Here is a 14,727-nt window from a genome sequence, read left to right on the forward strand (position 1 = left end):
AATAAAATTGAGTACACGTGTTAGTTAAGCAGACCGTTCAGGGTAAGTACGTAATTAAATGGGTGATTTAAGACAAAACCGTAATTTCGAATCCAAACCGGACAATGATTCAGTACACGTGTAAAGTGCACCACTTGGGGTATTTACGTCATTTACACAATCTCGCTTTCTTCCCGTTAAGCTTCTTCTTCTTTCTCACTCTCACAGTCACAGTCATCCATAACTCTCCGACCAACATTCACACTCTCTCGATATATATCTCTCTCTTCTATAAATATCCTTCGATTGAGAGAATCAAATTTTACTATATTGTTCGCTTGTTCACTCTACTTTAACAGTGCTAGGTCTTGTTAATCTGAGCAAAACCCTAGCTCGAAATTATGGCGTCACGATCTGCTTTTATACTCTTCTGTGTTCTATTTCTAGCTACAGAGGGGACTCTAGCTTCTGTCTTTTCCTCAAGGCTGATCCATCGCTTCTCCGACGAAGGAAGAGCGTCGATTAAGACTCCGAGTTCGTCGGAATCGTTGCCGGAGAAACAGAGCTTGGCGTACTATCGATTACTAGCTAAAAGTGATTTCCGAAGACAGAGAATGAATCTTGGTGCTAAGTTTCAGTCTCTTGTTCCATCTGAAGGAAGCAAAACTATATCTTCTGGAAATGACTTTGGATGGTACATTTTTTTTCTTTAATCTTCACTCTAAATTTAGAAACAAAAAAAAGTTCCTCTTTTTATCCTGAAGTTTCTAAATTTTGTTCCTTTAGATTCGATCCCGAAGAAAAGTCCTGTGTTTTGACTAACTCAATCTGCTTGATATACACAGTCTTTTCCTTTGGGTTAACTTGTTTTTTGGATAAGTAAAATAAGTTCTGAACTTTGTAGATATAGTAGTGGTTTGTTGCCTTTTATGAATTTTGTGTTTGATGTTTTTACTCAGGCTACACTACACATGGATCGACATAGGGACTCCGAGTGTATCGTTTCTTGTGGCTTTAGATACTGGAAGTGATCTACTTTGGATTCCTTGCAACTGTGTGCAATGTGCTCCTTTAACATCCACTTATTATAGCAGCCTGGTATGTGATATAAAATGATAAGCATGTTGCTTATATATAGAGTTAGATAGTGAAATGATGACCGGTTAGCGCTTATTTCCAATTGATTGATTGGCGGATGCTTCCTCGTGTTTGGGGGCACATATTCTGCAGGCTACTAAAGATCTGAACGAGTATAATCCATCAAGTTCAAGCAGCAGCAAAGTCTTTCTGTGCAGCCATAAGCTGTGCGGTTCTGCTTCAGATTGTGATAGCCCGAAGGAACAATGCACTTATACTGTTAAATACCTTAGTGGAAACACCTCGAGCTCAGGACTACTTGTTGAAGACATCTTACATCTTACATATAATACTAACAATAGACTGATGAATGGTTCCTCCTCTGTCAAGGCTCGAGTTGTTGTAGGGTGCGTTTTACTTTTACCATTGTTTACGCTATGTTTGTTTTTAAATGTGTAAGAAGCAAAGTATTGATAAATGTGTCTTCATATTGCAGATGTGGTAAGAAGCAAAGTGGGGACTACTTGGATGGGGTTGCTCCTGATGGTTTGATGGGTTTAGGACCTGCAGAAATCTCGGTTCCAAGTTTTCTCTCTAAAGCAGGACTCATGAGAAACTCTTTCTCGTTGTGCTTTGATGAGGAAGATTCAGGGAGAATTTACTTCGGTGACATGGGACCGTCAATACAACAATCAGCACCATTCCTTCAGCTTGAGAACAAGTAGTAATGAACGATCTCTATACTTTTTTAACCATTTTATTTATGACAGCTTTTATCAATTAGCAACTTATGTTGATTTTTGTTTACAGTTCAGGCTACATTGTGGGTGTGGAGGCTTGTTGTATTGGCAACTCGTGTCTGAAGCAGACGAGCTTCACAACTTTTATTGACAGTGGACAATCATTTACTTATCTACCGGAAGAAATATACAGAAAAGTTGCACTTGAGATTGACAGACATATAAATGCTACGAGTAAGAGCTTTGAAGGTGTTTCATGGGAGTATTGCTATGAATCTAGGTACACTAATTCTATAAAACAGATATAGAGAAAGGAGCTCTTTGCTTGGTTTCATATATTCTTCTCTTAATATTTTTTGGATTTTCCTTTTTGTTTTGATGGAGACAGTGTTGAGCCAAAGGTACCAGCGATCAAACTCAAGTTTTCGCACAATAACACATTCGTGATTCACAAACCTTTGTTTGTATTCCAACAAAGTCAGGTTAGAACATCTTTACACGTTTTATGATTCCTGCTAGAAAAAACAAGATTTAGATTTTGATGTATTACATTGTCATCAACTACTTTCCAGGGGCTTGTTCAATTTTGCTTGCCTATCAGTCCTAGTGAACAAGAAGGCATAGGAAGCATAGGACGTATGTATTAGCCTTATTCATCTTCTCTCTTTCTCTCTCACATCCTGAGACCATTGTCTCCGTCAATTAAACTTATATTTTTCTTTTGCAGAGAACTACATGAGAGGGTATCGAATGGTTTTCGATAGAGAGAACATGAAGCTAGGCTGGTCACCCTCTAAATGTGAGATTTTGATTTAAACTGAACATTACTACTAAGATCTCTTTTAGGATCCGAAACTAAATCGAATGATACCGGGGTTGTTTTTTGCAGGTCAAGAAGATAAGACAGAGCCGCCTCAAGCTTCACCGGGAAGCACTTCATCGCCATATCCATTACCAACAGAGGAGCAACAAAGCAGAGGCCATGCGGTTTCACCAGCAATTGCAGGTAAAACTCCATCCAAAACACCATCATCATCATCCTCATCAAAATCATCATGCATCTTCTCTTCCATGATGAGATTATTCAACTCTCTTCTTCTGCTACATTGGGTTGTTTCTTTAATGTAGAGATGAAGATTGTCTTATCAAAAACAAAACTATTTTGCCTTGCATATATATAATAAGTTGATCTTGCACCAATTCTATATATCTTCCTCATCATCTCCATCAATTCAATTCGGATCAAGTTTACTGAGTTAGTACAAAGTTCAAATTTTTGTTCTAAATTATTTATATAACATGTGCAAGTTTTAGTTTTCAAATGATTAATACACTTTTTACGGATATACAATTGAATAAAAAGATTCACTTTTTTTACCGGCCAAATAAAAAAAGAAAGAAAAGCAAGACCAGTTCAAGAGTCATGGCCACGGCGTTTCACGAGCTGCTTCTGAGCCTCCGACAATCCTCGGGTCACTTCCTCATCTTCCGGTGTCTCTTTTTTCAATATCTCGTAATCTCCAATCGCCGATTCCCAATTCCCAAGCTGCAACCACACTCACAAAACACATTAAAATTACAACCCCAATTTTATACTATATTCACGATTTTGCCATTTATACAAATAAAAACTCTACTTCAGGAAACGAACACATATTAACTACCTTAGCGTTACAATCGGCTCTTCTGAGTCGAGCCTTGGTGTAGCTAGGACGGACTGCAAGTGCCGCGGAGGTATCCTCAACGGCTCTATCGAACTGGCCTATTTTGGATAGGCAAGCCGCTCGGTTACATAGCAAGACTGAGTTTCTTGAGTCGTGGTCTAAGCCTTCACCATAAGCTGCACAAGCTTCTTGAAATCGTCTGGCTTTAAAGAACTCGTTCCCTCGTGATCGCGCTGCTGTAACCGCCTGCGCACGCCTGAGAACCATACTCACTTCCCTGTTGTTACCGTCCAGCTTGCCCGCTCGTTGAATCGCCTCAACTGCCTCTACAAATCTGTTTGAATAACCCTGGTTAGGACAGATATTATCTACAACTGTAAGCTTGTAGGGACTCAAAGAGAACAAACCTGCCGGAAGCCATGTGAACCTGAGCCCAGATGACCAAGAAACCGGCGTAACCGATGGGTCCGTAGTATTTTGTGCTCATTTCCCCATCGAAAACCGGGCATCTCGACAAAGCATCGTCGGCCTCTTGATGTCTGTATGTCTTCAAAAAGGCCTCTGCTTGCAATGCATATACTTGAGGAGCTGCATCAGCGCCTGTAGTTATGGTGTTTTCTGTTTCTTTGATCAAAGTGTTCCAATCTCGCAATCTTTTGGCCTCGGTACATTTGTTGAGATGTGTTTGAACCATTTTAGCTTTTGAAATGTCTTCTTGGTCAGCTTCTGGACCTGCATGCTTGAAATGATATATTGACTTCTCCACCTCTCCTAACCTGTTGGTTTAAAATTTGTGCTTTTCAGAAAAATGATGATAGTACTTGAGTCGCAAGGTAGATTTTTGATGAGATTACCTGAGGTACAAGTTAGCCAACCGATGGTGTGCTCTATGGTAATGAGGATCGATTCTGATTGCTTCTCTACACTCAAATACTGCCTCGAGAATTCTCCCCAATGCCGTTAAAGCTGCGCTCTTGTTGCTTCGATAAGAAGCCTTTTTTGGATCGATGGATATTGCGGCTTCATACAAGGCTAACGCCTCTGCGAAATTCCCGTTCTTATAATCTTCATTACCCATTATCTTTAACGTTTCGGGGTCCATTCGTGTGGAAATCGCCCTACACAAAGATCCTGACTGATCTTGATTATTTGAAGCCGGTATTGGTGTAACCGATGTTTTTCTTTCCTCTTCCATCGTCTTCTTCACTCCATACCCTCCACCGGTATTCCCGTATCCATTGTTCTGGATAGTAGTTTGATTCCCACCTGATGCTCCGGGCTGCTTCAAGTTCCCAAGATTGCCAAACAACATCACATTGCTTGAAGAAGCTCGAACCATAGAGCAATTATTCCCTTTTGCTTTCTGATTATCCATGATCATGCTCTCTAGCTCACCTGATAAACCAATTGCTTCCCTTGGAACCTTCCTCGCTTGTTGTTGTTGGACTGGTCCTTGATTACTACTTGGTTGGTTATTCCCATTACTGCCTAATTGATGGTTATTTGGGTATTGATGCGATGAGGGTTTTGAAATAGGTCTCTGTACCTGGTTCTGGATCTCTACCGGCTCAGGTAAAACTTTATTTTCTTGAAGCTTCCTCGGGTTAAATTCAGTACATGGAGATTTGGTGAACTGAATGTTAGCGGTGGTAGCGGTGGCGGTGGAAGCATTGCTGCTACTCATTGTGCTTTTATGGCTACTATTGTCTGCGGGACATTTCTTGGACCACAAGCCACGTCTATTAAACACAAATCCCAAAAACCGACAACGCGACTTTTTCTCCACCGGATTATCCGCCATCCTTCCGCTTCTAGATAGAACCGAAACCCCGCCGCAGAACAATCAATGGAACCCCAAGAAAGGGGTAATATAGGAAGATAGAAATATAACGAAACAGAGCTTTTAATGGTTGGTATTTACAAAAGAGGACACCATTGTTAAGAGGAGAGAAGAGATGGAGGAAGCTTCTTTTGTTGCGTGTCCTCTTCTTGAATCAATAAATTTCATACAAAATGGCATTATGATCAAACTAGGTTAAGAAGAAATGCAAAAAGGAACGACTAATATAGGTTAAAACGAAAAGAACAAGACAATTTATTTTTCTCTTCTCAAATCGATATCAAATTCTCAATAGACTTTGGTGGTGGGTTTGTCTTCTGTTCTGTTCTGTCAATTCAAGATTTCTTTTTCCCTCTCTCTCTCTCTCTTTTTCTGTTGTTGTTTGTCTCTTTTTTTTTTTTCTATGGCAATCGCATGTTGACCTGGTATTGTAAGAGAAACAGAAAATGAACCTCAGATTTGTTTAGTCAATATTTAGAAAGACAACGAGAGTTTTGTCGGAACAAAAAAAAAACGTCCGATTTTTTCTCGACCCGATTCTATTTCTGGTTGATTTTATGGGGTTCAAATTGGTTTTTTTTTTTCTATGTAAATTAAGGTGTTTATGACAACGTATGTGAATTGCTCATAAAAACTAAAATAATGTGGGTTCACCAAATCAAGAATCTAAGGAGACAATTTTCTACTAATTATCTTAAACCAAAAAAAAAATTCTACTAATTATCTTTATGTATATATATGTTTTTATTTTATGAGTCAATAGAACTCAAAAGTCAGTTCTTACAACGCTAGCTATAATTTTGTGTCTACTTTTCTTTTTTGACAGATTTTTGTGAAAATTATCTTTTAAACGACACTAAACAGAGAAATATGTATATGTACACAGACCGTCAGTTGTGATGTGTAAAGCTGGTAAACGTACGCATAGATGGCCGGGAAGAAACTAGTTTAAAATGAATACATAAGGTTTTTAATTAATGAATTAGTACTAATCACCTCGAACCCCTAAATTAATAACATAATACAGCAATAAACAATTCTTAAACGAGTGGTCAACTAGCAAATTACGTTAACCCTTAAGCACTAATGAGGAAGAAACAAAACCAAATATTAAAAAAAAACAAAGGGGTCGATCGACTGATTAGTCGAGAAGCAGAACTTGTGGGCTTCGTGGACACACGTATAATGAATTGATTCTATATGTAATTATGTGTTAATACTTTTACCTTTATTTTATTACTAAATTATTATGCATGCTTGTAATCGCTTTTAGGTTTAAACGAAAAAGAATCTGCCGACTTACTAGAGACTAGAGAAGGGGTTTATCCGTTTGTGTTTCATTAGGGACACTTACTGAAGTAGACTACACGTGCGGTGCTTGGCTCGAAGCATGACAAGTTTAAGACGAGTCATATCACCTATACTTTCAAGTAGTGAGTAGTGACCGACACGTTATGAGTCCCTTTTGATCTCTTAGCTAGGCTTCTATTCGGTCCGTTGGCCGGCGAAGTAGCGCTTGACACTCCAAAAGACCTTCGAATATAAGTATATAACTAATAACTTTGCACAGTGATAGTTCATTGTGGTAATAACTTATGTATCAATGCATTCATAATCTGTGGGTTTACAGGAAAATGATCATTATCATTTTGGCCGAGTGCACCAAATAAACAACGATTATTTTTAATTTGATCAAAGAGATCAAATTTGGTGTCTTTATATTTTAGAAAATCAGATAATTTGACAATTATAAGCTAATATTTCATGTAGATGTGTATCGACCAGTAATGTAACATAATTTAATTTGGTTATTAATTACAAGATCATAGAGTTAACTTCTTATAATGTTTGGTGAAGTGATGAGAAACCAAGACCAGGACCAAGATGGTGTCACATTGTCAAGTCCATACTAATTAAAAATATTATATGTGAATCCGCAAATTTTGTATAGAAACTGAAACAATAATATAATCTTTATTATGAAAGTCAAGTTTTTTTTTCTTTTTCTACGGAATGATATTTGTGTGTATACTAATTCAAAACATTATATGTGAATTTGCAGATCTAATGTACATACAAATGTTTTAAATTTGCAATAATAACAAAGACGCGGATTTGACGACTCGCATGGTTCGGCGACAATGACATTAGACACGCAAACTTATTACAACGTACGCGAATGAGAGTAGGCCCATTTAAACCCATTATTAGGCCCAGTAGGTCCCACTTTTTTGCCTTTGCTCTCCTTAGTCTCCTACATAAACCAATTTCGCAGAGTCCCTCTAACTAAGCTCACTAGAAAGAAAAAAAACACACAAGTCATCTTCATCTCCTTCCTCTCTCTTCCTCATTTTCTTAGTAATCTCTCTACCTTAATCTCTAGTTTTCTCAAATGGGTAGGCTTTGGTTTAACTATATTTCATCTCGACATAATCTTTATCTATCTTTCTCTGTGTGTAACCAATCCTCTGTTTTTGCAGTTCGTTTTGTCGTGGAAAAACCACAGATAATGTCAGCTACTCAAAACGTTGTCGTATCAGAGACCACAAGATCAAGTATCATCCCCAACAACAACTCTTCTTCTCAGAAGCTCCCTCCTGGTTTAATCTCAATTTCCAAGAAAAAGCTTCTCAAGAACATCGACATCATCAATGGTGGTGGACAGAGAATCAACGCTTGGGTCGATTCAATGCGAGCTTCTTCCCCTACTCATCTCAAATCACTTCCTTCTTCTATCTCCTCACAGCAACAACTCAACTCATGGATCGTAAGTTTTTTTAATAGTCTCTCCCAAACTGATCTTGATGAGTCTTTCTCTTACATTTCTTTTTTTCTTGTATGTTTTACGACAGATGCAACATCCTTCAGCACTAGAAATGTTCGAACAGATAATGGAAGCTTCGAGAGGAAAACAAATCGTAATGTTTCTTGATTATGACGGTACTCTCTCTCCCATCGTTGATGATCCAGACAAAGCTTTCATGTCAAGCAAGGTCCGTCTTAAAATCACATTTATTCTGTTTGACTTAATCATATTTGAGATTAATGACATTTCGATTGCTGTTTCTCAGATGAGAAGAACAGTAAAAAAACTGGCTAAGTGTTTCCCCACTGCTATAGTTACTGGTAGATGCATAGACAAGGTATTTCTTTTTTTCTTGGCATTTTCCCCATATTTTATTACATACCATTTATAAATTTATAGTTACCTAATTTAAGCTTTAATTGTTTTTTTCAAAGGTGTATAATTTTGTGAAGCTTGCTGAGCTGTATTATGCTGGAAGCCATGGCATGGACATTAAAGGTCCAGCAAAAGGCTTCTCCAGACACAAGAGGGTGATTTTTCTAATAACATAATATATATTGATAAAAACAAAACATTAATACTTTTTTTTGTAACAGTACAAAACATTAATACTTTCTTTATTGCTTTAAGCTTATTTATTTCCTTTTTATTTAGGTTAAACAGTCTCTTCTGTACCAACCAGCTAATGACTATCTTCCCATGATCAATGAAGTAAGACATATATTATTATATGTTGGGTCCACTCAATAATTAATTGAATGTAGTATCTTCTTTTGTTGTATTATATAACCAATATAATATACCTGCGAGTTGATTCTTGATTATATAATTTGATTTTAAGGTTTATAGACAACTCTTGGAAAAAACCAAATCAACTCCGGGAGCCAAAGTAGAAAACCACAAGTTTTGTGCTTCTGTGCACTTTCGCTGCGTCGATGAGAAGGTAAATATTGAAATCAAATGAAGATCTAGAAAATATTATCAAATAGAGAAAACTAACATTAAAAATGGAAAATTTAATAAACCAGAAATGGAGCGAACTGGTTCTTCAGGTTCGGTCGGTATTAAAAGAATTCCCTACGCTGAAACTGACCCAAGGTCGGAAGGTATGACTTGACATATTCTCATTGTCAAAACATCTACTTAAGAAAATTTGTTTGGAATCTAATTTTGTTCTACAAACAGTAGTGTAAATTATTTAAATTTATTTTTGGATTTATTCAACAGGTTTTCGAAATCCGTCCAATGATTGAATGGGATAAAGGAAAAGCTCTTGAGTTCTTGTTAGAGGCACTTGGTGAGTACTTGAGTTGTTGTTCACTATTTTTAAAAATATTTTGTCCTCAATCTATGATTAATATAATGCAAGAATTTAGTCTTGCCTTTTCTATTTGAAAGTACTTTTTTCTCGACTAAATCATTTTTCATCATCAGTATGGTTCTCAATTCTCCTTTTAAATTTAGATAATCAGTTTTGAAGACTGAATTTTCAAACTTTGGATACGACAGGATTTGGGAGCACTAACAATGTTTTTCCGGTTTACATCGGTGATGATCGGACTGACGAAGATGCATTTAAGGTATATCTATTTTTTCCCTAGCTAGTATTTCATAAAGTATAAGAGCGTGTATATAATTAAGTTACCATACTAATCATATTTGTTGACTTGAATTTGTGCCATGTAAATTAGATGCTACGAGACAGAGGCGAAGGCTTTGGCATTCTTGTCTCCAAGTTTCCCAAGGATACCGATGCTTCGTATTCTTTGCAAGATCCATCCGAGGCAAGTCTAAATATATAATGATTAATTAATAGTATATATGTGTAACAATATACTAATATACCTATCCATGTATTAAGCTGTTAATGGTTTCTACTCGAGCTAACTTCAATTTCCTAAATACGAAATGAACAGGTGATGGATTTCTTGCGAAGATTGGTGGAATGGAAACAAATGCAGCCAAGAATGTGAAAGGATAATATAATAAACGAATGACAATGTTCGAAATGCCAGTGGACATATTGGTGAATGTATAATGAATATGTACATGCCTAATTAACTTATCTTGGAACGTTGTAGTTGGTAAAGGATAGGGCAATGTCTTAATATGCCCCCTTAGGTTAATCTTATTTTGTTTTCGTAAGAAAAAAAAAGGATGAACAAGAAAAGAGGTGACAAATTTGTTTCCAGCAGTCTAGTAAGTTGTAACTATCTTTGTAAAAGCAATATGTAAACGCTTGTTAATTAAGAAAGAAGTTTTATTTAACGTTGTCTTTGCGTTTTAATATAATAACGGGTTTTCGGTATCTACGTACTGACGTACATTCCGTCTTGTTTGAGAATTATATTAAAATATCGATCTAACAATAAAGAGATTTGTTCGTATGAAAATCTTTGTGAAAGTATATGTTATGCCAATGTTTGGTAGTTACTGAAATAGCTATAGTTTCTAGCTCCTTCTCTTTTATTTTCCATGTTCTTCAATCTATATGTATATAATATTTATAATTTAAAAGTTTACATTAATTTGGAGACGGTGCATGACAGAGTAAAAACTATATTTACGTACATAAACTATTATTTGTAAATTGTATGTGACACATATTTAGAAAATAGTTAAATATGTGGATATAATGCGAGGAATTTGAAAGTGTTTGATACTTTGATGTATCTAGATTTGTCTCACTTTGTGTACTTGTCTACTGACACTTTGACACATAGCCTCATGGGGTCCAAGTGAAACTAAATTATCAATTCAAATCTGTCTGGGACGTACTTTTCACTAGTATATATAGACGAATCAACCTAACCAAGTTAAACCGCATCCACGAATTTAGGAATTATTACAGGATTTGCCTTTTTTGGGCCACCATTTTTTAATTTTGCCATTGTTGATTGTCTTTTAGATATGCCATTCTCAGCATGATGAAATGACAGAATTGACCTTGACGCTGGTGAATCGTTTTTGGGGGCACAAATGCATAAAGCGGTGATGAATTTTCTAATCATCTCCTCCGTCACCACCACAGCCATTACTTGTGTTTCCAATCCATGATAATTAATGCGATAACGCTTCTTTTTTTTTTTTTTTTAATGATTTTGTGCATTTCTAATGGATGATATTTTTTCTCTACAAACGTAAATATATCCATTTGTATATTTGGACTTTATATCTTTTAGGTCAGGGACGATAATTTTTTTTTTTTTGGACAAATGAGTCTCATCCACGAACGCATTGTCGACTTGAACTCTAATCTGACAATATTTAGTTAGTCCCGTTCCAACTTCCAATAACCGGTTGAAGTAATCAAATAAACTAATTTCGATGTATTGCAGATGATCCATTTATGTAACAATAGAACAACTAGATGTGAAACTTGAAACTGAAACCCTCATACTTCTCAATTTATATCTAGTTGTGTTACAGAATATGACCAAGTGGTGTTTGGTCTACTAGCATACACATGGTCTCTTCAAATAAGTGAGAAATCGTGCTCTCTTGGTTCAAGTGTCACTTAAGAGAAGTTTTGGTTCCGATGGAAAGACATATGGGTCAAAGTCGATAATTTCTCAATTAACCATTAAAATAATCACGATATTGTATTTTTTTTTACAATAATAATGCTTGAAATATTTGGAGTATGTACATAAACTTTAATGATATTTACTTATACAATTGCCTATGCATTACAGTACTATTGTCCGCAAACTATTTAGCCGTAGAATTATAAACGACTTAGACAAATTACAGCACACAAGTAGATAAATTGTACATGTCAAGCCAAATAATCTCTGACTTTCCTACGTTACTGTTTCCTATTCTTACTCGAATTGGTGCTTACGTCTTTTGGAAATCTGACAGTATAGATGGTATATACAGAGACATAATTGAATACATACATATGTACATGTTACATAGATGGACATATATATGAGTGGCTAGAACATCATCCGATGCATGCACGTAGTCTCTGTGAAAGCTGAGATATGTGTACAAAAGAAAAGTCATGACTATACGTATAGTGTCATAGCAAATCAATAATAGTGGATGGTCATTATGGTCAAAGCTTTTTGTCCATAGCTTTTGGGTGTATAATGCGACTAACTATCACAATAAGGCTGCATGTGAATTTTCAATCCCTTTCGATGTAGACATATCACCAATACTCAGTTTTACACTTTTACTTATATATATATATATATATATATATATATATATATATATATATATATATATTCTCATTGTCCATGACCTAGATTAAATAATAACGAAATTACACTAGAAACCCATAAGTTTCCGTATTGAATTTGTGAACGTAGCTATGTAGGATATGATATGTGTAAGGACTAAGAAGTAAGAATCATTGCACCAAAGATGTGGTGGCCTAGTGGTAAAAAAGGGTTTGTTCCCTTGTACTCAAGTTCAAATTCTTTTTTAGTACGGTAGAGTATTTTTTAAATCGAAATATCTAAAGGCAGATTATGAATACATAAGAGATAATGGGCCAAAAACCCATTGCGAATGAATCGATTACATTTCATAATAGACGAATTAATACAACATTGTTTAGAACTGGTTTAAAACTATGTCATTATGATAAATTTTTACCCAAAAAAAGGTCATGAAGAGAAATATACAAGAATGAAGGGTAGATTAACCATCTCTTTGTTTTTCACCAAATATATGATTTTATTTCCCCCAATATTCATTTTGCATTTACTAGGATTCCCCGAAAAACTAGAATCCAGCAACTTAGAAGTTCTGACTGGTTACATAAATAGAAGAAGAAATTAGAGGAACTGAGAGCATCTCCATCAGTACAATTTTTGAGAGTGTCTCCTAATTTAAATAATAAAAAAAAATTCAAAAAGAAGGAGAGAAAGTGAAGAGAATGTCTCATAGTTTTTCTCACTGCAGAAACTCTGAGACACTCATATGCATATGTGTCAGTTTTTAAATTGGTATAATCTAAAATAATAGAAAAACAATTAATTACAAAATTAAATTACAATAAAATATTAATATATTTTTCTTTAGACACTCTTTTTGGGTAGGAGAGCGATGGAGATGGTCTGAGAAGTTTTCTTCGAGAAAAAAAAAAATTTCTTTGATAACAATGATAATAATGGTGGGTCCAGAAAAAGTTAAAGGGGAGGAAATATTCTTCTATAAAATGCACCAGTCACAGCCATAATGAATTCAAAGAAATGTGGTGAAACTTCTAAAATTTAGGAAATATAAAGTTCCAATTCTAACGTGACAATGAGAAGAGCTCAGATTGGTCAAATTGGATTACACTTGTAAGATCGCATAAACCGTGGATTCCACTTACTCCTTTGGCCAAAGGTAGATGAATCCAAAGTTTTAATTGAGATGCGTTAAAAAGTATACTATATATATTAAAAAAAAGCAAAATACAGACAAAAACTAAAAAAGGAAAGAAATTTTTTTTTAAAAAGGAACGAAAACCGAACACATGGGTGAGGCAGGAAGCAGAGACAATAAGACAATTCCAAAGAGTTACAAAGTGTTGTCAAACTAAACTCACTTCCTCACTTTATCTGAACGTGAAAAGATGGATTCCACTCTTTGCTTTCCCTTCAATCCCTTTCACTGGCTGATTCTTAGCTCTCTAAGCTAATATTTCTTAATTAATTGTTAGCTTAATCAAATTATTTGATCATAACTTCAAATCTCAATTATTGGTGATTAAGGAGTCTCTTCACACCACAAAGTTCATACTTTTTTAGTGTAATATATTTTTAATTACGTTAAATGAGAGACGTCTTCTAGAGTTATATCTATGCAAAGGGTTTGGTTAAAAAGGGAATCTAATCTAACCAAATATTGAAATGTAGTTTAATCATATATATATATATATGCATATATAATCACAAGAGCATCATATATTTATTCGGCTAATATTTTAGTAGGCTTGTATATGTATAATAGTTTCAATAATGTATGGATCTTGGAGATGGAAATGGATGAATCACGTGGAAGAGCTCAGATTTTATGTCGACTTATATATATATATATATATCCAAGTTTATGAACGTAGACTCTAGAAGTTGCTATATTCTTTCTATTCGCTACTTACGTTTATAATTGGTAATTGGTTTGTCCATAATCAAAAGCATTAAAGATGAAGAAGTTTTTTCTGTTATTTCTTCTTCTCTATTTTTGATACTAAAAATAAAACTATTTTAAAAATAAATATATCTGCATGTTGTCAGAAACTTGAGGGTGAAGAGAAGGGATGGTCTTGGGCTCCCGTAGTTTTGTTACACGTGCTCGCATTGGCGACCGGTCCCTGCTTTGAGGGTCGAGCTTTCCGTCTGTCTTGACTCTTTACCATTTTATCATCTTACTTATATATATATATATATATATATATATATATATATATATATATATTAACTCACATATATGTGTTACATACACATAGATAGTGAGCCGTTTATGATATGAATTTAGTTTTGTATACTTAAAACATCAAAAGAGATTATTTGATATGGGCATCGTAATATCGTATTATTATTAAATCTGTATATATTCCATATATTATGACAAAATGTTAATCACGCATACTCTTTTAAGAAGATGGGACCTGCCTAA

At 35.2% G+C, this 14,727-nt stretch overlaps 3 protein-coding genes across 5 annotated transcripts; 2 read left to right on the forward strand and 1 right to left on the reverse strand.

Annotated features, from left to right (window-relative positions):
• Positions 1–73: 73 nt before the first annotated feature.
• Positions 74–2,996, forward strand: LOC9309505 (aspartic proteinase-like protein 1). Of its 2 annotated transcripts, none has more exons than XM_021023674.1 (9): positions 74–673; positions 939–1,077; positions 1,210–1,463; positions 1,553–1,780; positions 1,867–2,076; positions 2,185–2,278; positions 2,369–2,432; positions 2,524–2,595; positions 2,686–2,996. In XM_021023674.1, the coding sequence occupies exons 1-9, from the start codon at positions 381–383 to the stop codon at positions 2,922–2,924; spliced, it is 1,593 nt and encodes a 530-aa protein (XP_020879333.1). In that variant the 5' UTR covers positions 74–380; the 3' UTR covers positions 2,925–2,996. The 2 variants fall into 2 exon arrangements, with proteins under 2 accessions (XP_020879333.1, XP_002871403.1); XM_002871357.2 differs by having other exon boundaries at positions 1,553–1,777.
• A 137-nt stretch (positions 2,997–3,133) lies between these two features.
• LOC9307474 (inactive TPR repeat-containing thioredoxin TTL3) lies at positions 3,134–5,883 on the reverse strand. Its single transcript, XM_002873391.2, has 4 exons — positions 4,315–5,883; positions 3,868–4,236; positions 3,461–3,794; positions 3,134–3,342 (listed from the first exon to the last, which is right to left on the reverse strand). The coding sequence occupies exons 1-4, from the start codon at positions 5,259–5,261 to the stop codon at positions 3,211–3,213; spliced, it is 1,782 nt and encodes a 593-aa protein (XP_002873437.1). The 5' UTR covers positions 5,262–5,883; the 3' UTR covers positions 3,134–3,210.
• A 1,611-nt stretch (positions 5,884–7,494) lies between these two features.
• LOC9309506 (probable trehalose-phosphate phosphatase I) lies at positions 7,495–10,374 on the forward strand. Of its 2 annotated transcripts, none has more exons than XM_021022349.1 (12): positions 7,495–7,696; positions 7,781–8,067; positions 8,153–8,293; positions 8,372–8,443; positions 8,541–8,636; positions 8,761–8,817; positions 8,948–9,049; positions 9,135–9,212; positions 9,334–9,403; positions 9,616–9,686; positions 9,798–9,890; positions 10,023–10,374. In XM_021022349.1, the coding sequence occupies exons 1-12, from the start codon at positions 7,693–7,695 to the stop codon at positions 10,077–10,079; spliced, it is 1,128 nt and encodes a 375-aa protein (XP_020878008.1). In that variant the 5' UTR covers positions 7,495–7,692; the 3' UTR covers positions 10,080–10,374. The 2 variants fall into 2 exon arrangements, with proteins under 2 accessions (XP_020878008.1, XP_020878009.1); XM_021022350.1 differs by having other exon boundaries at positions 7,587–7,658.
• Positions 10,375–14,727: the final 4,353 nt, after the last annotated feature.

Source organism: Arabidopsis lyrata (genome assembly GCF_000004255.2).
Source record: "Arabidopsis lyrata subsp. lyrata unplaced genomic scaffold ARALYscaffold_6, whole genome shotgun sequence".
Lineage (NCBI taxonomy): Eukaryota > Viridiplantae > Streptophyta > Magnoliopsida > Brassicales > Brassicaceae > Arabidopsis > Arabidopsis lyrata.

Coding starts and splice junctions, on each gene's coding strand:
- LOC9309505 (XM_021023674.1), top strand. CDS start 381: ATGGCGTCACGATCTGCTTTTATACTCTTCTGTGTTCTATTTCTAGCT. Junction 1,464..1,552: donor AAGGCTCGAGTTGTTGTAGG/GTGCGTTTTACT, acceptor TTCATATTGCAG/ATGTGGTAAGAAGCAAAGTG. Junction 2,279..2,368: donor TTGTATTCCAACAAAGTCAG/GTTAGAACATCT, acceptor ACTACTTTCCAG/GGGCTTGTTCAATTTTGCTT.
- LOC9307474 (XM_002873391.2), bottom strand. CDS start 5,261: ATGGCGGATAATCCGGTGGAGAAAAAGTCGCGTTGTCGGTTTTTGGGA. Junction 4,237..4,314: donor TTGGCTAACTTGTACCTCAG/GTAATCTCATCA, acceptor TTAAACCAACAG/GTTAGGAGAGGTGGAGAAGT. Junction 3,343..3,460: donor GAGCCGATTGTAACGCTAAG/GTAGTTAATATG, acceptor GTGTGGTTGCAG/CTTGGGAATTGGGAATCGGC.
- LOC9309506 (XM_021022349.1), top strand. Junction 8,444..8,540: donor CTGGTAGATGCATAGACAAG/GTATTTCTTTTT, acceptor TTTTTTTCAAAG/GTGTATAATTTTGTGAAGCT. Junction 8,818..8,947: donor ATCTTCCCATGATCAATGAA/GTAAGACATATA, acceptor TTTGATTTTAAG/GTTTATAGACAACTCTTGGA.